The sequence below is a fragment of the Corvus cornix genome, chromosome 2 (assembly GCF_000738735.6).
Source record: "Corvus cornix cornix isolate S_Up_H32 chromosome 2, ASM73873v5, whole genome shotgun sequence".
Taxonomy (NCBI): domain Eukaryota; kingdom Metazoa; phylum Chordata; class Aves; order Passeriformes; family Corvidae; genus Corvus; species Corvus cornix.
In genome coordinates this window covers 91,955,913-91,981,124 of record NC_046333.1, presented here as the reverse complement: position 1 = coordinate 91,981,124, position 25,212 = coordinate 91,955,913, and the positions used below count along the sequence as shown (strand labels likewise).

Sequence of the window (25,212 nt, the reverse complement as noted above, 5' to 3'; positions counted from 1 at the left end):
TCTTCAACTTGCTGCAATTACCCCGTGGGGTAACAAATAAACACACTAAACCAGAGACAATATAGTGAAAATGTTGTATTGTGACATGCTTTTCCAGTTCAAAATGTTGAAAGCATTTTTTTTTTTTATTGAACAAATTATTAAATCCTACATGCAAAATTCTGAAAGCCTACACTACATGTTAAAACAGCTGAACACATCCTATTCACACTTTATCTTGGGATCTTTCAAACGACAACTAACAGTCTATTAATATAACTATGACCAGCAGACTAATTTGGATGGACTTCTTTAGCTCTTGAAAATACTCTATACAAGAGCACTAGTAATTCATTCACTTTTATTTTTTTTAAATTTTAATCACAAACACTATACAATCTGTATTGTAGGTGTTAAAACATGTATTTCCTTTAAAAAAGTTTAAGAAGTATTAAAACAGTTTTAACAGTGATAAAGTAGGCTTTATTCCAATTATTTGTGTTCAATTATTCAACACCAATTTTTTTACAATACCTAAATCTACTAAGACCTACTTCTTTTGGACCTGTGCCATCTGTTCTACCAGGTAACTTCCCAAATTATGAAATTTATAATTTTCCTCTTTAAAAATAAATTGTTGGAATTATTTATGTAGATGGCAGTGCTTAGACCCAGCCCACACATTTTATAAATATGTTACAACTACACACAGCACACAGCTTCACAGTTCATGCGATAGGCAGTGTCTAGAAAATCAGTTACTAACTTCCAAAAACATTTAAATATCTACGGTATTTAAACACAGTGTTTTCTATTTCCTCATAAGAAAAGTAAGCTGTAAACATTTTTACCTTTAGTTCATGCCTTGTTTGTTAGGTAATGTGGACTTATTTTGTTGGTTTGTTGGGGCTTTTTTAAGTCTACAACATTGTTGAAATAAATCTGTGTTTCCAAAAATATTACATTCCATGGATAAAGCACAAGTCTATTATATAACCATGTGATACAGATACAGAAAATGAACTACTGTATTCAAAAACATAAAAGTAAAGATACTAAAACAGTCCATAGCTGTTAGAGCTGATGCTTTCAGAATACAGACCAACATTGTTACACTAAAAATGTTCAAAAATAAGGCCTCTGAAATAAATATTTCCATTCTTTAAAAAAAGATATAATAAAAATGTACATCACATGGTCAATGTAGGTATAAAAAGCACTAAGTTAAACCATTCTGGATGATGTATCTGAAGTAAAATGGCCTAGGTTTTGCTTCTGCCGACGTCCTCTATTGTTTTTGGGGCATTTTCTGTTAAAAAAAAAGAGAGACAAATAGAAAAGGAGGGCTGATTTTATATATGCCACATATAATTAAGCCTAACAATAACACATTGACTTAATTTTCTGTACTTAACAACAGCAAGAAGTCTATGATCTGTGCTGACCAATGGGACAGTCCTGCTATTTAGTACTGGACTGTCACCTGGGAATGTCTGTAGGGCCCCAGATCATTTAAAAGGGAGCCCTGCTTGACCTTGAGACTGAAACCAGCAAGGTTTCATCCTTCAGCCTTGATCCAGCAAACACATTCCATGAGGAATGATAGCATTAGCTTTACTTTATACATATTTCATATTTAAAACCCAGTGGATGGCGAGACTAGATCAATCAGACTTTTGAAGTGCTGGACTTCCAGGTGCCTTGCTGCTCACAGCAGCCCATGAGACAGAGCCCACCCAGGTCTCTCTGTGGGGTGACTCTGGTGATCCTTTTCTTGGGGCCAGACACACAACTAAAAGGATTCACAAAAGCCAGCAATCCTGAACAGAATGGCACTTAGCCAGGCAATGCATGATGGAGCAGTCCTGCTGGGATGCAACAAGACGTGAGAGACTGAGAGTTGGTGAATGGTCATAGAGAAGCTGAAAGAGGAGCTGAAACATAGCCTTCCACACCACTGCTTTGGCCAGCAGGATGCAGTGTGAAAAAGGGGACGGCATCAGTTGCATGAGCCAAGTAACTCTTGCACATGTACAGGTGGTGTTTTACACGAGCTAGTGTCGGTTAGGTTGAACTTTACAAGGGATACAAGGAAAAAGGCCTGTACTGTTCATTCACGGAGTGTCCCTCTACATCACTGAGTTTGGGAAGCTGTGCACTAATGCAGTAGCAGAAAGTTTTATGGCCCAGTGTAAGTGGAGCTGAAAAAGTGAAGGACAACTTGAGGAAGAAAAGTCAAACTGTGTCACTGATGCCCAAGTGTAAGACTTAAATGCTTCATGCTCCTATAAGGTAACTAAGTCATCCTTAATCTATCTCAGAGACCTCAGTGCTTGTTTGGTTCAAGTCCTAGAACTGAATGCCTTGTCATCAAAAAGAACCCATGGCTCTCATCTCAGTTTTTACACAGGGTGAGAGATGACAGAACCCAGAAACCTGAACTCTGTGCTTGTGCATCTTTAAGTTTCATAAAATAGGTTCTTATAGTGAGTGTCTAATAACGGGACTAAGTTGCACACTAATTTTCAGAAAGTGTATATGGTGTGAAAGGTACTTTTTTCTCTGTGTAACACCATTTACAGTGGTACATCAGGGAACCTATGACATCAACCTCTCTGGTTTCAGTGGGTGGTAGCTGGGGAGCATAGCTTCCATAAGTTATCAGCAATGTTTCAGTAAGTCCAGTGAAGGTCTAACACAGTAGATGACCTCTTGGATTTGTTTCAAGGCTGATCTGTTCAGCTGTGTATTTGGTCTGGAGATTGAGTGGTTACTGGTGGTTTCTGAATTTAAACAAATCTGTCTTTTGTGACCAAAGAAACAAAGGGGCAGATAGGATGTTACATAATCATCCTGCTTCGGTCATTAGGTAGTTTTCATGTGGGTATTAAGCAAATAAAATACTGGGCGTCATATAATTAAATACAGAAAAAGTATATCCATACAATGTGTAATTTTTCACTGTTTTTGTCTTTACCTACCTTGTTATGCACATGACAATTGCAACTATAATGGCAATCTGTACAGCTCCAATTATTGCTGCAATAAGGACATGCGTAAGCTTTTGTCTACTTGGGACAACATAAAGAATACTAAAGTCTGTCTTTTCACAGTGCTGTCCAGTATATCCTGATTCACACCTGAAAAAGAAAAGGAATATTTCATGGACTCTGTAATTTGACAGCAACCCAGTCATTTTGCAGTTGAAATGAGAAATCCAAGGTGACTCCAGCTGAGAAAGAGCTGGTGAGAAGGTGCAGCTGTGGTAACACTTGGGGTAGGGAATGGTTTGGATCTGTGTGGCAAGAAAAGAGACAGGACAAGTAGATATGCTCTGCTTTTTCTGGATAAGGTTACTAGTGGCCCTCTGAAAACACACCAGTGTGGGGAAGGCCCTGATTTGTCAAAATAAATATGTGGGTCATTATTATATTGGTACAATATTTAGGAAGAGTGTCAACTGGGTGAAACAAGTAGACACTTTGAAGACAAGAAGAAAAGGCTAAATGAAACACAAGAACCATGCTCATGAAACACAGAGCGAGCACAACTCATTCAGCTCCATTGTCAATATGGGACAGAAGTGAAAAAGAGGAAGGAGAAGCTTGAAATGTGGGTTGAAAATCCACCTTGAAAAAGGAAGATCCCTTTACAAGCTGCAACCTAGAGAAGTGGAATCTTGCAAAATCTGCTGGACAACACCAGCACCAAACCCCCTCTTGCCTTGTGGCTGAGCCAGAATTTGATGGAGGTCAGCTTAGAAAACCCAGTGGCCCACAGCTGTTCAAGTGAGAGTTCAAGAAAGAATCCAAAATAATTTGCATGGGGTGGGGGAGAAATAGCTGGAAGCAGAAGAGAAGCAGATCTCTAAATGGTAATTTGCCTGAGCAAAGCAGCAGTTAGCTCAATGAGAAACTCAGCAGAGGCTGTTCCTGAGCAGTGACGTGTTCAGGCGATGAGAGATGTGCCAGTGCAAACATGCTCTGAAACAATTCATGTCTCAAGGCAAAAGAGGCTGAGGCACAAGAGAAGGCAAGAGCCACCCAAGACACTGAGATGAAGTCTGCAGAATCAAAGGCCACCACTTACAACCCTGAGCAAGTTCCATGTCCTCTAGAATCGACTGACGCAAATGCATCACTCTGGACAACTGAATCGTATAATTGGCCTCCAGCTCTACAGCAGAAAGCTGGAGAAGAAGTACTCACACGCAGGCTGAGCAACAATCCTTTTGTAAACTGGATCTGACAAGCCTGAATGCAACTCAAAATCAGACTCATCCATTCAAAAGCTTTGTGCTAGGGTAGGAATCAATTCTGTTTGGAGCAGCAAAATAATTACACCAAAGACCTTTCTACAACTGCTAATGCAACTCCTAATCCCTCTCTGCATGCAGGGATAATAGTTGGGGGTTTACATGTTCATAATCTTGTGATTCTACTTTCTCCAGCCATGAGCTGCCGTGTAAGGAGTTTTGGTTCAGGCATGAACGAAATTCTGGTAAGACTTGTTAAAAAAGCCCTCCGTGTACTGTAAGTGTGCCCAGTGGTAGCCAGGAAAGGAATAAAGAGAACTTTGTATAAGCATACAAGAAGAATGAGGAGAGTGAACATGCTGGTAATCATGCAAGACACAAAAAGGAAGAGGCCTTACTAGTCAAGAGGACTTAAATCTTACTGTTACTTTGCTTTCTGTTTCATTAAAGAAAGTAGAAGTTGAAGTATTATCAATGTGAGAGCTGCTTTAATGCAGAGAAGGCAAAACAAGGCAGAGGAGGCACAAGGAATTCAAAGATGTTTCCTCAGAAACACTGAAATGACAAGAAATTATTTCTGAGAAGTACTGAATGCAGATTCAGGAGAAGAAGTGCTTGTATTAGGAATTACATCATGCAGGATGAAGTAGTAGGCACTAGTTTACTGCCTTAAACTAGTAGAACAGATTTTAAAGCATTCTCCTGCATTAATGGATAACAAGATAATATAGCATTAGTATGATAGCAAGATCAATAGGGTCAGCAAGGATTTATCAAAATAAGCTGATTAGTCAATTAATTGATTTAGCATAAAGAAGTGTAGATTTCTTTTTAAAGGGCTGGACTGTGTGTCCTTGACGCAGCCTGCCATAAGGACAGGGCAAAACTGCACTGCACAAGGGGGGCAGCAGGAGACAGACCTGATCCCATCTGTGCAAAGGCTGCTAAACTCAATTCTGTGCAACTGACTGCTACAAAACCTTCCTCCCACCTGCCTGCTGGCAGTCCTGGAGGGCTGCTGTACAATAAGCAAGGAGATTCACTGCCCCTAGTGAAAGTAAAACTCAGAATTTGCTCTGCACAAGTATTTTCTGCAGTTTTATAGGTCATCCAACACCTCACATACATTGCTGCCAGGAAATGAGGACCAAATTAAACAATGTGTATGCTAGATGTGTATGAGAACCGAAAGCATTTGAAAATAACAATTGGCCCTTAGCATTCATCATTATATTTTCCTTTCTGGAGAAAGAGAGAATTTTTTTTCTCTGATAGAGGCACATGATTACTACGGCAGATTGATGTCTGTTATAAACTATTTGTTTCCTTAATAACTCTGCTTCAGTAAGAAACATGCATAAAGCATGAGACCATCAGTATTTTAATAGCCAAGAAAAATCCAAAGGAGATCTGATACTCAGGGTTAAGAACTGACAGTCACAAATTCTTGGCTGGAACCACGTGAGGTTTGTTGTGCTAGGCTCAGTGCTGAGCTACTATTCAGACTGTATAAATACATAGTTAAAGGTAGTAACAGTAAATCTAACCATAAAATAGAATTTAAAGGGATGATACATTAATTAAGTTCATCAAAACATTGCCTGTCAGTAATTATTAGTGTCATAATAAATATTTTAAAAGATTGAATTTACTCTGAATCATAAATTATAAATTTCTATAAGATTAGCACCTCCCAGAAAAAAAATCTGAGAAAATAAAAATTAGTTAAGTCAGACTTGAAAAACATTCATGAAAAACATTTCCTTGTTACTTTAAATATTTTGAGGACAAATACACTATAAATTGTGTTAAATACAGTTCTAGATCAAAAAGAATACTGTAATCAGATAGTGTTGCCTAATGCCGATCAAGATGATGGGCAAACATCAACATTTTATAAGTTGACAACCGTACTGGCTCTGCCTTTTGGGCTGCCTGCTCTCTGACCTGTCTGGAAACCCTTAAATCTTGGCAGTGCAAAAAACTCCTAAATATCATCAGTCAATAAGAATCAGGTGAGAAAATATGAAAGCATCCAATGGATTTACAGCTGAAGTTTCAAAAGCGAAGGAAAGCAAAGAGTTATAGCAGCTTCAGCCACATTAATCTGAAAGTACAAACTTGCAAGATAAAAGCTCAGGATAAACCTCCTAGTAAGTAGGGCACTGCATCTTACTGCAAAGTGGCCTTTTTCTATAAACAACTTTTATATATTTAAATAATAGTAATAATAATCATTTAAATAAAAATAATTTTTGGAGGAAAACAAAGATACAGAATTTGATTGGTGAAATCTAAAGGAAAAAAATATCTGGGAGCTAAGGAATATTCATATATCCTGGGAAACACTGAGGGGCTTAATACTCAGTGTACTGAATTGCTAGTTTACACTGTAGACAAACGGTGTGGGCTAAAGAATATTTTGCAATTTATATTCTCTAGATGATGCCTATTACTGTGAAAAAGGGCAATAAGTGTTAAAAATAAGATATTGATTCTCTAGAGAGAGTTTACGACAGGAAGAATAGAATGTACAGATAGTGTAATAACAGGCTGAGAGGTCAACGGGGAAAGAACAGGGATACAGGCAAGGCAAAGGCCTTTTTTCTGTTTCTGTTTGTTTTTTTAGCTCTGGATATGATTTAGCAGCTGAAAATAAGAGGACAACACTGAGGATACACTCCTCAGAGGGATTCAGGTTCTGAACTCCCTGACTGGCCAAGCCCCTCCTCTGAACACTCTCCCTCTGGACTGGAGCAGCTGGGTGCTGCCCACAGCACAGGGATACAACTCCTGTGCCACTGCTTAGGTATCACATAGTGCTACACCCTGTCATTATGTCTAGAGAGCATTTTGATTAAACTTTACAGTGACTTCAATCACATTTTGGAGACGTGAAGGACTTACCGGCAGGAAGCCTTCTGAGTGGAATAAATGAATTCACATTTTCCATGTATACAGTAACCATTGAAGCTTTCTGAACAAGGTATGTGGTTTCCAATGTAAATGTCTTCTCTTTGATCACTGGCGTCTTGAAAAGAAATAGACATAAACAATTATACATGTCTCTATGATGTTAATTAAAAACTCTCAACCAAGAATAGTATATCCTTAAAAATTTGCAGTAAATAAAGGAATAGAGAATAATAAAGCAGAGGCTTAATGGTGAAGTTTCAGAGGCACCTACAGAGATTTGCTAGAATGTACTGCACTGGAAAATGATCCTCAGAGACATCTAGATATGCTTTTTATATCAGGTTTCTCAAAAAGGAGAAAAGTGATCATGACAGAAACAAACCAAAGCAGGAAGATCAGCAGAAGCTTTGTCAGTGGCACTGGGACAAAGAGCTAATACATAGATAATACATAGATACAGAGAGCTCTCTCCCATGTGTAAACAGATGGAAAAAAACCCTCCAAAAAGGATTCGAAAAACGCTGAACCACATTTTATGATTACTGGGTAGAAAACTGCTTGATACAGCCCAGATCTGATTGGTGGTTAAAGCTGAAATCAAACACACTTCAATAGCAGTCTTCCTCAGAGAAATATTTTATGGAGAGAGGACTCAAAAAATATCGAAATGTTTTTAAAATACCCATTCCTTTGGGAAGTGTGCTGGTTTTGGCTGGGATGGAGTTAACCTCCTTCACAGCAGCTGATGGAGTGCTGTGAAGATTTCTGGCTGAAATAGTACTGGTAACACACCATTGTTTTGGCTGTTGCTGACAGGAGCTTGCACAGCATCAAGACTTCCTCTGCTCCTCACTCTGCTTCTCCCCTCAGCAAGAAAGAAGACTGGGAGTGGGCAAGAGCCTGGGAGGGGACACAGCCGGGACAGCTGACCCAAACTGACCAATATGGGATATCCCATACCTTATGAAATCATGCTCAGCAATAAAAACAACAGTTTTGGTATTTCCAAGGTGGCAGTTGCTCAGCAACTGGCTGGTCATCAGTCTGCTGCAAGTAACAGATTTTGCAACACTTGGTTTTCTTCTCTTTTTTACCCCCCTTTGCTTCTTAAAGTGCCTTAAGCTTGACCAATGAGTTTTTCTCACACGTGCTTTCTTGATTCTCTCCTCCATCTCCCTGGGGGAAGCTGGGATGGAGCAAGCGACTGGTGGGCACTTAGTTGCTGTCTGTGTCAGCCCAGGAAGGCAGTCCCTCCTGACCCAACATCTTTCATGCTTCTGTCATGTTACCAAAATTATCCAAAGCTGTGCTCATTTTCAACCATTTTTCCCCCCAAATTTTTTTGGTAAAATAGCCCTCAACACAGAAGTTGGTATTTCACAATGAACTTCTCTGAAGAGCAGGGATCTTAAGGTGTGAACGTAATTCTGGAATTGTGTTCATTTCCATGGCAATAGATTATAGCTTCACAAATAAGAGACTAGAAAGCAAAAGGGAGTGTGAAGAAGAAATCTCTTATACAATTGCAGATATTTGGAATAACACCAGCAAGAAAGTGAATGTATTTATGCCAGACAAAAAAAGAGATATGCTGCTGTTTTAGGTTTTTCCTGAAAATGTCTGGAATGTGTTTTAATTAGGTTCTGGGGAAAAAAAGCCCAACCATCTATTAGAGCTTTTAGATATAAGGAAATCTCTTGATTCAGACTATGTTTTGAAAACAAAGAAATATTGATACAAGAGAAGAACGTTGATTAATACTGATAATGTGTCCACCACTGAACTGATGGAATAGACTATGTCACAACATGTCTAAGAGGAGAAAGGTGGGGATGTCTCGTCCCAAAACTATTGTCTCCCTCCTTCTCCAAGAATTTAATTACTGTCATATCAGGTCCCAGTCAAAGGCTTGTAATGACCTACAGACAATTATATTAGTATGTTTAGAGAGCTGCACTGTATCTGGTTCTAATACATGTACTGACACAGAATGTGAGGCCCAGTGGAAAACTGAAAGGGGCATCCCCTGAAAAGTGGCCAGACAGCCACACACAGGTCAGAGGCAAAATTTATATTAAGCAACAAGATGTTAAATGCAGGAGATGATTCCTAGTGTAAAACAGACATTTACCCCCTATTGACAGGAATGCATTTTTAATCAAAGACCTGCTAGACTGCTTCAGATCTCCAAAGTGAAATATCTAACTGGTGTAGGAGCCTTGAAAGAGTGACTGGATATAGGAGTTCAAATACTTCACCAGGAGGAAGAGTCATGCATAAAAACTGAAACCCTGATGCTCATGGTAAAAGAAAACCACCAAGCCAGCTGAATCTGGTAAGAGAGACTTTTCTGATGTAACTTTAGGTAGCCATCTGCACTGCAGGAGGAGACCCTCATGGTTCTAGACACTAAAAGATATCCATTCAGAGAACAGGGTTTAACAAGAGTAATTCACAGGAACTGAAAGCAAAAGCAAACAGGAGGGAGTGTGGACTGTTCTCTTAACCTGGAAGAAAAAAAGCAATTCACAGAAGTTCACTTCAGGCTTTCACTATCAAAAGACTCCTGAGCACTGCATTAAAAATTTTCAAAACAACTTTTTTTCATGAAGCATACTCCCTTCATGCACATCATTTGCTGAATGTGAGACCGCACGAGCCATACTCATCAATAATAATAATTATATACAATGGTTTTTTCCACTAACTAGACTTCAAGGGTAGTTTACATGCAATGAATAAAAGGCTGTTACCTCTTTGGAATGGGAACTGAAAGTGGTGTTTCATTACCTTACATAATAAGATGTATATTGCATTTGGTGCCTTTTATACCTTCATAATGTAAGTGAAAATTGACATTAAATCACTCCAACTGGTACATCATATGCAGTGAAAATAAGAGAATTTGTGAAAAGAGAAAAATATATGAAGATTTTTGGCACTGAATGACTTTTCAAGAGGAACACAAGGAATGTTGAAAGCCATGGTGGGATGGCTTTACTCAGAGAAGCCATGGGAGTGCAAAACAAGTATAATGACAGAAAAACTTAAGACCAGAGCTAACAGAGAAGGTACAAACCCCTTGCAACAAAACCTGCATCAAGACCAGCACTGAGGAGAAAGAACAGTGAGTTAGGTTCATTTGTGATTCCTTCCTGTGCGGAATAGAAGCACCCATTTGCAGACTGGATTCTCTTTTCAGGGAAGTTTTCTTCCTCCCTGGGACCTGAATTAGAGATGTCCCTACAAGACTGAAGAGGTTATTGCAACCTTCAGACTACTACCCACTCCTGCTCTTTCACATGGCTACTAATGATGATGTAGCAACAAAAAGTCTGAGGTCAATCAAATGAGATTTCAGAAGCCCTGGGGACAATGCTAAAAAAATTTGGTGACACAGAGACAGTGTTTCCCTTCAATCCTTCCTATAATAAGGAGAAACTTGAAACAAACAGGAGAGCCCAGGATATCAATACCTTGCTCTGGGACTGGTGTTTACACCAAAACATTGGGGTTTTAAATTATGGAAGAGACTTTGAGACAAAAGGTATGCTGGGGCCTGATGGGACCCACCTGTCCTGAAGGGTAAAAGGACTTTTTGGCAGTAAGCTGGCAGGACTGACGGAGAGGGCTTTAAACTAGAATTGATGGGGGAAGGGGATGCCAACAGCACTGCAGTAGGTAAGGCACAGGTTGTCACAGCATCACCTGAGGGTAGCACGTGCTAGTAGGAACACTTATGCTGCTCCTGGGAGCATGGAGAGCTCAGGAGCACATTTGAAATTCTTGAACACCAACTCAGACAGTATGAGAATAAAACAGGATGAACTGGAAGCACTGGTCAGCTCCCAGAGCTATGATATCACTGGTATTTGCATGACTTGGTAAAGTGAATCCACAAGTGGAGTGTTGAGATGGAGGGCTACAGGCTGTTCAGGAGCGACAGGCAGGGCAGACAAGTTGGAAGTGTCATGTTTTATGTAAGGAAGAAGTGATTGTACAGCACTTACAGTTAGTGCTGATGTGGTTGAGAGCCTCTGGGTGAGGGCTAGAGGGATGGAAAACAAGGAGATGTGGTTGTAGATGTCTACTACTGAGTGCCCAGCCAGGATATAAGCAATTATGAGAAATTTCTGGATTGCTAGCCCTTGTCCTTATGGGAGATTTTTAACTTCCCAGACATCACCTGGGAATATAATATTGCTGTGATGAACAGGACTTTCTTGACATTTGTAGGAGATAATAACTTCTTGTCAGAGGTACTCAGTGAGGAAAGCCCTCCTAGGCTTGCTATTTGTGAATAGAGGACTCATGGGGGGATGTAATTGTATGTGTCTGTCTCAGCCATAGTGATCATGAAATGGTTGAGTTTAATGGTTGAGCCTTCAGCGCAATGAGAAAAAAAGGGCACCAGAGTTGCTACCCTTGGACTTGAGCAGAAAAAACCTTTAAGCTGTTCATGGAGCTATTTAGCAGAGTACCCTGCAATGTGCTTTGTAGGTGTCCACGAGCGCTGGTCAAGTTCTAAGAAGCGCCATTTAGAAGCACAGGAGCATTGCTGCATTGTAATTCTGCTGCATTGTAAGTCAAGCAAGTGGGGCGGAAGACCAGCTTGACCAAACAGGGAACTCTTTTTGGAAGTCAAGAGGAAAGAGAATTTGTATGGTCACTGGAAGGGAGGTCAGGCTTCACAGGAAGAGTACATAGCGGTGGTTCGTATGTGCAGGGAGAAGACACAAAAGGCCAAAGCTCATTTAGAACTGAATGGCCAGTGTTGTGTAAGATAACAAGAAGGGCTTTTTCAAGTGCATTACTAGCAATAGGAGGTCTAAAGAAAGCATTGGAGTGATACTCGATGTGTATGATCATCTGACTAGCCGGGATGAAGAAAAAGTTGAGACATTAAAGGTTATTAAAAGGTAAGGTAAGGTTCATGTCGGTGAAACATTTTCAATCAATGTGATTCAGCATATCATGTTACTGAAAATATTTTAAAACAACCTAACAAATACAGACTCATCAATTTTTTTCGGAAGTTAACAGAAAAGATGGGATCATGGCAGGGAGGCTTGTGCTATGTTATTTCATCAGGAAAGTCACAGCTTGGTGTCTTCCAGCGAAGTCATTTTCACAGCACTTGGAGGGAGTCCAGTCCTGTGGCCACTGCACAGGGTACTGAGCAGCTGGGCATCTTAGAGGAATACCGCAGGCAAAACTTACAAATCACGCACATCTTCCTGCTAGCCTCACAACACGCTCTAAGGAAGAAGCTGTTCACAGGTCTGTCTTGGTTACAGGAATCAAAGCTGTAAGGCAGACTAGAAGGACTTGTGTGCTCTATTTCGTCATCTTGTAAACCATAACCAAAAAGCACAAAGTCTGCACCGTACCTTTCACTTCTGGCCGATACTGCATGCCATCATCTTTCTTTCCGACTGCATTTGTGTCATCTGTTTCTAGGTGATAAATACATGTATGGTTACTTATTAGGAAAGGATATTTTCCAGACCACTGCGTGTGCATCACTGATAAGCCATAAAAATATTCAAAGAATTATTTTAAGTTGTAGTAAAACTGGACACACTCCCACATTGTTCCTCCCATACAACCAGGTTGGTATCACATCTGGTCAGTAACCCCGGTGTCCAGACCAACACCTGGCACAACTCAAGCTGTAGGTTTTTAACTAAAAACTTCACTGTGGTATGGACCTAGGTCATTTTGGTGACAGTCTGTTTTGGTGTTGGAACTGCCCAAGTTACAGATCTAGATGTAACTGGCAAAGAGTTGGTGGAAAGCTGTTATTCCACGAGAAAGTCCTAACTGCAAGCCCCCAAAGCTGAAAGGTTACAGACATGATCAGCTACAAAGCAATAGACAGAGGGCTTCAGTGGACCATTCCAACAAGGAATGGAAAGGAAATTATAGAATCACTTAGGTTGGAAAAGACCCTTAAGATTAATGGATCAAAGTTTGTGCAATCGAGGCCCAACTTGACACACCCTGGAAGCACATTTTACAGCCCACAGCAACAAGAGGGAAGATTTCCCACACAGGCATATTCCTTCTGTTCTCCTACCATCCCCTCATGTAAGAACTGTTGGATTATTGCTTAGATTTTCCCAAGAGCTTTTCCTGTCTTTCCAGGTAACAGCAGCCGGAGAAAGGTAATGTAAACACAGCACTATGTGTGTAGCATCGGGAACTCAAAACTACAGGTGGTGAGTTCACTGATAACTGCATCATTGACTTCTGACCAAAAATGGAAAAGGGGAAGCTCTACCAAGCCCCATTATGTCAGAATTTACATTTACCAGAAAACCAAAATTAATCCTACCTGAACAATGCCCAAGATGCCTGATGTCAATCTGCTCTTGCCTCAGACATGACGCCTCTCTGACAAAGCATGGATTGTTATAGGAACTTCCATCAGAAGCACATACAGGATTAAAACTGTATCCACTGCAGTCTATGTTACATACACACCTGTTAATTGAAGCACACAGCAAAACAAAATTGATGTCCAGCAAACAAAAATTAAGTCATGTTAAGTCCTAAGTAAACACGAGCTCATACACCAATGCCAGGAGGGGAGAGCATGCTGCATGAGGATGCTGAAGAAGCCATTGACATCTCAGGCTTCCAAGCAGAATGTACAAAATTTTGAATAGATGCTTCAGTGTGCTTTTCAATAATGTATTAATGTTTCTTGTAGTTTTACTCTGATATCAATCTCATGGAATACACCTGAAAATTGGAAACACATTACTAGGAAGATTTACTACATTAATATACCAGTTTGTAGTGTTTGTTCTCTAGTGTGAACAAAACCAGAAGAATATTCTACTCTTTTTAGAGTCAAGATCCTTGAGAGAGAAAACAAACAGGACTCCCTTTTCTGTTAAGCAATAGAAGCAGCTCTATTTCAAAGGCTGTTTAGACTCAATATGCTTGGTTAACTGTGTCATTTCAGCAAGACTTTCATTCATTCCTTTGAACGTTAACAATAGGTCTATTATGTTGCATTTAAAATGGGATTATGCAATCTGAATTATTTCGTATTGCATCCCATTAACATTTTGGTTGTTTAGGATGAATCATTTTCCAAACAATTTGCAGCTAGGCATTGTGAAATGAAAGTGGGAAAAATGAAGACCTAGTGTGTAGCTGGTTCCTAACTACACAAAGGTAGGACAACCCCAGACTCAGACAGGGCTATGACCTGTTCATGTTTAGATACATTTGTAGCCCCAGAAAAAAGTCCTGAGATTTTACACTTGTGAATGGCATAGGAAAACTTTCCAACTTTCCAAGCCCCACACCCCCTTACTATTTTAATCAATATTCTGGTTTCTTCATTCTATTCTATTCTATTCTATTCTATTCTATTCTATTCTTTTCTATTCATTTCTATTTTGAATCAAAGTTTCTGTGTATGTTTCACATCACTCTACAAGCTTCCCTTCACTTTTGGGATGGGGTAAATAAGAAATGTGGCTGCAGAATGAGGGGGAGGACAAGGTGGCCACCATGTCCAGCTCTCAGTCATGCTCCTCCTGATGTTGTGAATGTGGGAAGGGCCACTCTGCACCTTCTGAGAAGGTGGCAGTGGGCACAAGGTCCTCTCCTTGCCAGAAAGCTCTACAGGGGGCAGGCACATGGTCTGACCATCAGGAGTTACCACTAGATTCATCTTGGTTCAGTCTTGTAAGTCACAAGATGGGGAAAAATGTCCAAGCTACCAACTTACCAGGTTTTTTATGTTCTTTCCCACTGTTCCAGATAAAATTAAACTATTAAAGAGATGTAGGTAGGCCTCAGGCCAGTAACAAATCTTGCAGCAGAACCCAATTCCGTGCTGCAGAAACACTGAAAATGGCCAGCATACTTTTCTCTCTTCCTCTTCTTCCATGAGCATCTTTTTTTGCTTAATTTAAATATGCTAATTTTGCAGGTAATTTTTCATGCCTATGAACTTCAGATTGCTTCTAGAACATCTCTAGTGCAAACAGGGTTTTAAGTGCACCTGCTGACAGTGAAAAACTGCCCCAGGAATGAGTCTCTACACATCTTAGGGACCTACCTCCGAGTACTGATGAAGCCTCTAAATATCAATATGATGAACACATAATTTTTCTTACTAGAATTGGTGATGGTTGTAAACTTTAGAACCAGGATGGAAATACTATTTTATTTACATGCTCCCACATGATGTTAGGACTAATAAGGGGTTTATTAGGATTTACTACATACAAATAAAAGGCTCATAGCTCAGCAGTTTTGCATACTTATTGACACAAACTAGCAGAGAGCTGGTCCTCATTTGCATGACACCGTCTGTGCACAGACAGATACCTTTGCTCACCCTTAAATCTGTCTGTAGTCACCATCCAATGTCTGTAGCATTATGGTTATGGCTGGGTTTTGTCAGTCCTGGTGACAAATAAGGTGAGTTTTGAAAATACTTTTTTCTTCCTCATGGTGACGTTACAGGCTAGAGTTGAAACTGCTTGGAAACTGCTTATGTTTCCTGCTTTTCTGTGTTTAGATTTAACATCTAATATTAAATGCTTACTTTTTCAGAATTCTCAAATGCTTACATTAGGGGTGGTTATGAATTCCTGACCATGGCTTTCTGATCAACAGTCTCAGTCTTACCTCTAGCCATCTCTTTAATGTACAGAAATTTCAGATGTTGACCCCCTCCACATGTATCTGATTATCTGCCTGGTGCCATTAGTGACTTCTTTGCCTATGACCATGATGCCAAGTTGTACTTCCAACCTTCCCCAGCCAGTTAGTTACTGGTTACTTCACAGAGCTGTCTGCCATGTAAAAGCAGGTGGTTTAACTACACTGTGGCATAATTAATAGTTGGCCTGATGTACTTTAAAAAGATTGAAACACTTATTCCAACATAAACCTCTGAAGCCTTCCAGAGGGCTGAAAGGGAATAAGTTCAGGTGAAGACACGGCTTGGGTGTAATGCTCTGAAGGGACAAGGCCTCCACAGATGCAGTAGTGTGGCAGAGAGGGAGCCAGGAGCACATGTTAGAAACCTGCACTCATCAGAGAGTCTGCATAGGGTGCAGTGAATTTGTTCTTGCTCAAAGACAGTTTACACTAGACCAAAAATACATTCGGGACTGCGGCAAGTGCCAAATCGTGAGATGAGAGTTGTGACATATGGGAAGTGCTGCTGTTGACAGAAAACATGAAAAGAATGTTGTTTTTAACTGCTCGGTGTTTGTGAAGGTAAAACTGTGCGACAGCAAGTTGCTGCTCTGATGTTGCACATCAAACACTTCGAACTGGAGCCTGGGTCCCTGTGAGAGGACAGTACCACCACAGACTGAAGAAGGGCAGCTCAGGAAAGTATTGGAAGATTTGCCAACAAGCCCACTATGAAATACTGAAAATATGCTATATCCTGAAGTCAGAGAGCTAAAGAGGGCAAACAATAGCTTGGTACTGAGATGACAGGAAATCCAGCTGCTTGATGGAAGCCAACTCCCCTCACCAGCCAGTTTGGGAGCCAAAGCCAGGAAGAAGTCAAAGCTCAAGGCTGCCAAGCACAGCCCATAGGTCTGAACCATGCCACAGACCATACAAGAGGCACACAAAATATGCGAGAAGACACAGCAGACAGTGAGAATGAGCTAAAAGTGGTAGCAAAAAAAAAAAAAAGCTTAAAGGGCAAAAATCTTATCAGAGGCCTTTGCAGGCAGGAAAACCTGTAAGAGGCACCATGAACTATAGGCTTTGTTTACCTTCACAACTAAGACTGAAACTGAACACAAAAGTGCAGTCCCGCATTATAATCTTTCCCTGAAGTCTCTCTCCTACTGGGCAGAGAGCACGGAGAGAACAAAAGGACAATGCAGAGAGCTGCTCATAAAGGCAGGGCAGGACATACTTGAGATCATGAAGGGGGTGCAGGGACACCTGGGAGAAGCACAAGAGGGGCACCCAGGAAGAGAGTGAACCTTAACTGTAAAATTCAAAAGAAAAGAGTTAGTCACTTAAGGGAAACCCACTTAACAGAATTGTGTATTAAGGACATCTTGAATGTGCTTGATGCTTCATACCAGAAAGAAGTGAATGAGTGCTTCAAATTTTTGCTGGAAAAGATTGCTGTAAAAGCCACACTGGAATAAAAGGAGTGAGAGCCCTACAGACGTTTTTTTTCCACTGTAACCTTCTTATTGGTTTTAACCAAAAGGATTTAAACAGATAGTTAATGCTCCACATTGATGTCTTGATGGAGGAGGTTGCTGCTTAAAGTCCTCAACAGATCTTTTCTCTCTCTTCGACTGGGAAAGTCAACAGGATATATTCAGATGTTTTCCTGCTGTACTAGGGTATACAGAAAAGATCCCTGAATTTTGTCACCTGTCATCAGAGAGCTGACACCTTAAGAAAAAAGGCACCAGCTTGTTGTGAAATGTGCTTTTAGAAGTTGCATGCATATCATTCATTAACACCATTAGTTAAACAGAAAAGCATTTGAATTTCAAGAAAGTACAAAGTGATATAATTAAACCAAACAGATTTTTTTGGGTGGTTTTAATAAGCAAGAAATGAGGATGTACAACTCATTTTTTTGGGGCTACTAGGTGTAACAAAGAAAGTGTGCTTAGTAAAATGAAGTGACAAGCTCAGGCTGTAAGAGCACTTGCTGCTATTAGTAAATTAATTAGATCCCCAGAGATCAGAACACATTTCAAGGCTCCCTTTTGTTTTCAGGCTTCAAGGTGTATGTGGTCTGTTGGAAGTTCTGTGTGCTTAAAAACCCTGGTAGGTTCAAAGAACAGAGAGGAAACAAAAGGAAGGGAAAAGCATGATTGACTTGTGGAGTGGGCTTGGCTACTGGGAGAGACGGGCATTTCCAACCAACAGATCAGGCTGCTGCATTTCTGACCACCTGGGATTTGCTCACAAATGTATTTTTCTGGCCTGGCCTCACAGGGGGTGCTGCTGGCTACCCCTTCCCAGTAGCTGACAACAGGAGGCGTTCTCAGGTACTCACCAATTCATTGGCACATCTGCTTAGAGATGTAAAATGGAAGCACTAGAGTAAAACAAAGCGTGTGAAATGCACACAGATGGATAAGGGTATGCTTGATAGAATAAATTTAGGTGAATTGAAATAGCAGGGGTGCTGCAATTGCAGGTAAGAATATAACCATGCCAAATGAAGGATTACTTTTCATTTGATGCTTCTTCTCTTGTGTGCAATTCTTCCCAGATGAAAGCAGAACTAAGAAAATCTGGATTTCAAAGTGATTTTTCTATCCATTTGACTAGAGTTGGATCTTCATCAGGTTTTTTGTGTATTTTTTAAAATCCCTTTATAGCACAAGAGAAGTAGAATTTGATTCTACAAAGCTTCTCTGTGCCCAGCTTTAACACTCTGTCTTCACTTCTGCCCAGCAATTCAGAACACCCTTTGAATACCATAAGCTTCAGCTACTTTCCAGACATCCCTACATTCCCTTTTTCATTTTCATGGCATGGCTCTCTCTGACCACTGTAGAAATTTAGTCTTTACCTGCAGTGAGCTTCTCACAGCATACATGGTGAACTGATGTTTGCTCTCTCAAGAGCAGCCTAACCCTCCCTCCATCCTCAAATAACAGGAACCTTCAAAGGTTTGGCACACACTGCTGCAAAGATCATTAAAAATATACATTAAAAAACCAGACCTGGATTATTATCCATCTAGGCTTTATTCAATTTCTTAATAGGGAAAAGACCACTATGTTATTCCTCTCGTTTCAGAATATCCTGTAGCCTAGGTTTTCATAATTCATAATCTCACGACACAATTGTAAATCCCTTGTTTAGGCTGATTTTCTTTATTGTCTGAATGGTTTGTTTTGTACACAAATATTTAGGATTTTTTTTTCCTGTTGGATCAGAAAGCTGTGAATTGCATTTACACAGGATTTAGATATCCTTCCTTATGAATACCTACACTCAATATCATACTCTAAAAAGTTAGTTAAAAACCAAAAGGTTGGTAAATGAGTGAAAAAGTGGTCAAAAGAAGGAAGTATAAACCTGCATGCTGGACTTCAAACAGGCCAAATCTTTCCCTGGAGGACAAATTATATGGACGAGGCAGAGACTAGGACTTTGAAATGTCCACACTGGCATTTCTAATTGTTATTACTGAGACTTCTGAAATTCTGGTTTGGCCTTTGTGAAAACAGACACTATGTAAATGTAGGCCAGTTGAATCTATATATTTCCAAGGCACCTTTGCTTTCCAAAGTATATCTCATAAAATGTTAATCTCAAAAGGTCTACTTGGGGATCAGCTGTCAATCTTTCTTGAAAATCTACATTATAAGTCAAAACATATCTTTGACAGCATAGTACACTTATTAAAAAAAAAGACTGAATGTGCTCAGAATCTCATTTCCATACTTCATCTGTTAAAAAAAATAGGTAAAACTGAGAACATGATAAATCTGAATTTTTACAGTGAGGCTGTTTTTAAGTTAATGATTTCCTTACCAAAGACAAAATTTAAAAAAAAAAAAGATGACCAGTTAAGTGGGGCCCTGATGAGATGGAGGAACCTCCAGAGGTCTGAAGATGACAGGACTGCCACAGCACAGATGGTGGGTGGACTGGCAGGGAAGCAGCTCTGCAGAAAAGGACCTGAGAGCCCAGGGGAGCAGCAGGTGGGGGGGCTGCATCACAGGATGGTCACCAACAGAGCAAGGGAAGTGACTCTTATCCTCTATTCAGCACTCATGAGGTCCCATGTGAAGCACACCATCCTGTTTTGGGACCCCCAGTAACAGCAAATACTCTGAGAAACTGGAGAGGCTGCAGCAGTGAGGCACTGCGATGGGAAGAGGGACAGAACATGGGCTGTGTGAGGAATGGCTGGGGGCACCGCACCTCTTCAGCCCGGAGAAGAGAAGACTAAAGAAGTGACTACTGTCACCAACAATCCAAGAGGGTTCTCAAGAAGAATGAGAGAGAGGCTCTTCTCAGAGGTGCATGAAGAGGAGTGAAAGATTGCTGCAAGTAGCAAGGAGAGAAATTCTGTTTGAACACAAGGAAATCGTTCTTCAAAGTGAGAAAAGCTCAGCCCTTGAACAGATGGGCCCAGATGTCAAATTTTTCTTCATGGAGATGGTCAGAGCTCTCCTGGAGAAGCCCTTGAGCTCACATGGATGAGTTGCAGGTGCAGTACAGGGCAGGAGCCCAGACCCTCTAGACATCCTGTATTTGTATACTGATAGGATGATCTGTTTATCTCATTAGTAACCAGTAGAACTGAAAAGCCCCGTGTGTGCTAAGAAAAAGTCTGGATACTCCAGGGTATATCAAGAGCAAGTGTTTACTGTATGTATCATGAATATGGCTTGAGATTATCTACTAAACATTAGGGGACAGTTCAGCTAACTCATCCAGTTACTATCATGGAGCAAAATTCTCCTTAAATGCCACCTGTAATCATGTGGATCGCTCTATTAAGTGTCTTAACATCACAAGGTGCAAGCAAGGGCTGTCCAGGCCTAAGAAACCTACTTGAACAGAACTAACTGTATTTTTTGTTTGTGGTTCAGTAGACATTACCACACTATTCACAGTTCCAGTGGCCATTCTCATGTCTTAAAAAGGAAAATCAAAACAATGTTTTCATGAAATTAGGGTGTTTTGTGATTTGGTAGAATTAGGGATAGTATCGGTAATCTAGTGCAAATTAGAATTAAATGATAATTCAGACCAGCAATGTTTATACAAGTCTAATGAAAGATACTTGTGCTGCCAATAACTTTATATGTCATGATATAAGTTTATGATGTCAAAACCTACACTGAAACACAGCAGGAAAGAGAATAAAAATTAGATGTAAAAATCAGTAAAAATTAGATGTAAGGGGTGCTCTACTAAAGTTTCCAAACAGAAGATTTCAATCCTATCTTGTTTCTGCCAGGTAATTAACTGTTTTGATTTTAGGAAAAAAAAATATGCCAACTCCTATATTCTACTTTAACAAGTTTGTGACTTGCTATGTGACTTGTCAAAATCAACCTTGTGGAGGCAATCTGAGTTAACAAGAGCCTGATTTATCTATGTTTAAACAGTGAATATCACTGAAGCCTGTTTTTAATGGTCAAAGGGTACTGGGAAAAAATTAAATTATATTAAATTCTTATATAGAATTTGAAAAAATATTATCCAATAAATTGCAAATAATGTACATGGGAATATTTTCTAACTTTTGAGCATTTTCTACATAAAAGTTTTTGTTTCCAATTTTTTTTAAATGAGGAATAATTAAGGAAATCTTAGAGGCAAAAGAGCACTCTCTGTCTGTTGTCAAGAAGCGGGAGCCTGATTTCATTTTGTATGAGTGGGATGTAGGGAATAAATCTTCCGCTCTCCTCAGCTTTTCCTAATTTTCTATAGATACTATATAGCTGGAGGAATGCAGCTCTACAAGTGCAGAAAGACCTAGGCAAGCTCTTACTGAGGTTGACTGCTTCGGGATTTATTTTTCAAAGCCAAAAAGAACATTCCAGTGCATATAACAACATATAATATATATCATCTATACCATCTTTTCAGTCATAAATGAAGCAGACCAAGGCAATATTCCAAAAATTATTAGTATTACAGAAAACAGCTCTAGGGCATTTGTTTCTCTCCTGGAAAGAGCAAGCCTACTTTAGGACTATGGTATTTTATGAAATGTGAAGTATCATGCTAGTATTCATGGGCACTATTACTATTTTTGCTTCCCTTGTATTCTATGATTTAATCTTGAATGCACATCTGAATATTAGTGCTAAGCTGCTTTACTGCTGCAGATGTGTTCACGCTGATATCCTGTAATAAAACCCTTGTGCAATTAAACATATTTCAACATTAAATGGATTCCAGCTGGAAGACAAGAGAAAGGAGAGTGATTTTTCTCTGATTAGTGATGTTCAACAGTGTTGTTCTGAGATGGTTGTTCCCTCTGTGAACACAAAAATGTACCATTTGCAAGTCTCTCAAACACCTTCATGCGCTGTGTCTGTAGCTGTAACCCCAGTACCTGCCACCAGCCCAGACCCCAGCAAAGCTTATTCCATACTGGTGGCCACTGCCAAGACAAAGGCTGCTGGGAAACAAAACACCATCAACAGATGGACTTCTTCTAACTCCCTAAAACCCCTTAAAGCCTCATGGGACTGTCTGAAGAAGCCCTTTCCTTCATGGTATTTCCCCCCTTTCTGAGAGCCACCCAGAGCCTGGACAGCCGGAGTATAAAATAACCAACCACCTTGAGTGAGGAAATTTGGTGCATCTGCTTCTGCATTATGGATTGTCTTTAAAAGCTTCTTGTTTCTTGATAATTTGCTTTGAACTTTGACAATAATTAATATTTTTCATTCATTTTCCCCTGGGTGCATCTAAGATATCAAATGCCACAGTGAGTTTAGAAGAAGTGACTGGCTCAATTCCCCAGTTCAACTTTGTGTTTAGGTCCAAGCTTTGCACTGATGAAAATAACTGCCTGTAACACTTTATGAACAAGGAAAACATAGAGAAAAACAGCTCAGGGGTTGAATAATCAGTATTTATTTTGCATTCCTGTTTGGTTTTGGGGTTGTTTTGTTGGCAGCATAAAACAAATCAAGGCGCTTTGTTTGAAAAATATTAGCTAAAATCTTTCCAGTAAAACTCCCTGTTGTTTTCTCCTACTACTTTGCAACTGCAGATGGTTTGTTCTTTACAGACACATTTCAAACACATTATTACTGAACAGCACTAAAGCTTCAGTTAGCAAGAATAAACATAGTGAAGCAGATAATAATGTACTTTGCTTTTAATATTTTTTCCCTTTTGTTCAGTGATATTGTTAGGGGAAACTTTACATACCCGACATTTTCTGCATCTTCATCACACTCAGCCCTATATTTGCAAACTCCACATTTTGAGTGTTTTCTCTGAACTTCTGTCCCAGATCCTTCATATTCTGAAAAAGAAAATAATAGAAAGCATGACTTTCAAATTAAGCTCTGTTTTTGCTTACCCAAATCCATTTGCCTTCAGGAATACTGTCAACATAAAGCTATCGGGTACTGAAGCTATTAACCTTAATAGCACTCCCTTTTTGAAAGTCAGTCAATTGGAGGTTGGCAGGATTGTACCACTGATAGAAGAGTGTCCCCGAAAACGCTAGTGCTTCATTGATTGGCTCTTCCTTTATACTTATTTCAGTCATTTTTATTTATTCCCGCTCCACCAGGCACATAACTGGCACTGACATGTCCCAGTCACATTTACTCTTAATTGCCACTGATAATGCATAAACCCTGTCCCTTTTGATGTCCTTGAATATTATGTACTGGGGATTTAAATACTATTTTCTGTGACAGTCTTTAATTATAGATATCCTTATGCAAGGTTGATGCTTGCATTTTTTCCCCTTTTTGATTCCTGACTATGAGATTAGACTATGCTATATGTCATATATGCCATGGTGTATTTTCCAGATTACTCTGTCTAGTTCTACAGGAATAAAAGAAAAAAGTCATCCTAACAAGAAACTGGTAGAAATGCTATGTATCCTAAAAAGAAAAATCAATTATCTCAAATATTCTGATCCTAAAAACATCTACATTAATTTTAGTGTTGACATGGACATCAAAAGTCTTCACCAAGTAAAAGAGAAATAAATGATATTCTTACTGTTTCAGTACCATTAACCACTCTTATTTTTGATTTTTAACAAAGCGATGAAGGAGAGCTATGTATTTGAAAGGAAGGAAAAGAACCACAGAAATCTGCAGAGGGAGTCGAGATCCACTTAAAGTATCACAGTATCATGGTGGTGCACAGCTGACTGCACAAGGCTGCTGGATGGACAGAGATCAAAGTGATTCCTTTCCTCACAGCAGCTTTATGTGCTGTAGCAACAGTAAATCAAACATCACCAATGAAACAGCTGAATTTGCGTTCTTTAGATACAAACAGGAAAAAGAAATCCACAACAGCTCTTCCTAATTTCCCTGGATCTTGGCTGAAGGGAATCTCTCCCTCCAACCTGTGGGATGTGTTTCCATGAAGAATAGTGCAGGTGAGACTTGCAAACTACCTTCTGTCTAAAGCATGCTGTGCATTTTCCAGAGATTAATACCGATCAAACAAAATTCACACTGTAGAAATTCTATCACCACTCTTATCAAGTTGCAGTAGAGGTCATCTGCTTTTATCTTTACAAATGCACATCTTATTTGATTTCTCCTTCTTTCTAGGTACCACATTCCTATGCCTACATTCAGCAAATGTCCTTTAGCATCAGATTTCACTTTTCCATGCCAATAAATTATGCCCTATGGTTTGAATAACTTAAACAAATGGCATTGCTTTCATTCATGGTATTTCCACTTCTTTTTCTGTTCTTATGACCCTTGACGCCCTTTGCCAGTGCCCTTTGTCAATTGACACCTGTTGCTGCCGGTTCCGAGCTTCCCCTCCCCCCTCCCAAAGACATGTGCTCGAGCTCCTTTGTTCCAAGCGCGGGCAAAGCCAAATGTAACTCAGACTCTTCAGCAGGTCTGATTGGCCGCTCACCCCGGGTCCACCCCCAGTCCTCCCCTTTCCCCTTCTCCTAATAAAGATGCTCGAGGGAAGGGAAACGCCCTCTCGCAGCTCAGCTACCTTCCTGTGAACATCTCTGGTCGTCTGTCTCATTTGAAGGCTTCTAACTGCAGGGAATTGAGCGAGCAGGGAGCTATATTTCTCCCTCTTTGCTTCTGCTGATGGTATTTGTTCTGCAGCTGATTCAGGTACCGATTTTAGAGCTACTAAAGTGCTAGATCGCCTGTGCTACCTCTCAAGGCTGCTCGAGGCTTTCTAAGGCATTGAAATACAAGCGCTAGCCGGTAAAAAGCTGAAAAGATACCTTCCGCATTTGGCGCCCAGCGTGCTATCTCTGAACTCCGGTTCTGAGAGACTTTAGGGTGTCCCAGCAGCTGTGTGTCTGCTGGAGTTAGCTCTGCACGTCCTGCTGTGCCAGCTCTGTGTGGCGAGGTGTTACTTTT

The 25,212-nt window shown here is 40.0% G+C and overlaps 1 protein-coding gene across 1 annotated transcript in view; it reads right to left on the bottom strand.

Annotated features, from left to right (window-relative positions):
• Positions 1-60: 60 nt before the first annotated feature.
• Positions 61-25,212, bottom strand: part of TMEFF1 (transmembrane protein with EGF like and two follistatin like domains 1) — a 126,388-nt gene continuing 101,236 nt past the window's right edge. The window contains exons 8-10 of the mRNA XM_039549055.1: positions 7,142-7,265; positions 2,961-3,119; positions 61-1,288 (exon numbers count right to left, since the gene is read on the bottom strand). Of these exons, the coding sequence (XP_039404989.1) occupies positions 1,204-1,288; positions 2,961-3,119; positions 7,142-7,265 (368 nt within the window). The 3' untranslated portion in view covers positions 61-1,203. The remainder of the gene's footprint in view (positions 1,289-2,960; positions 3,120-7,141; positions 7,266-25,212) is intronic.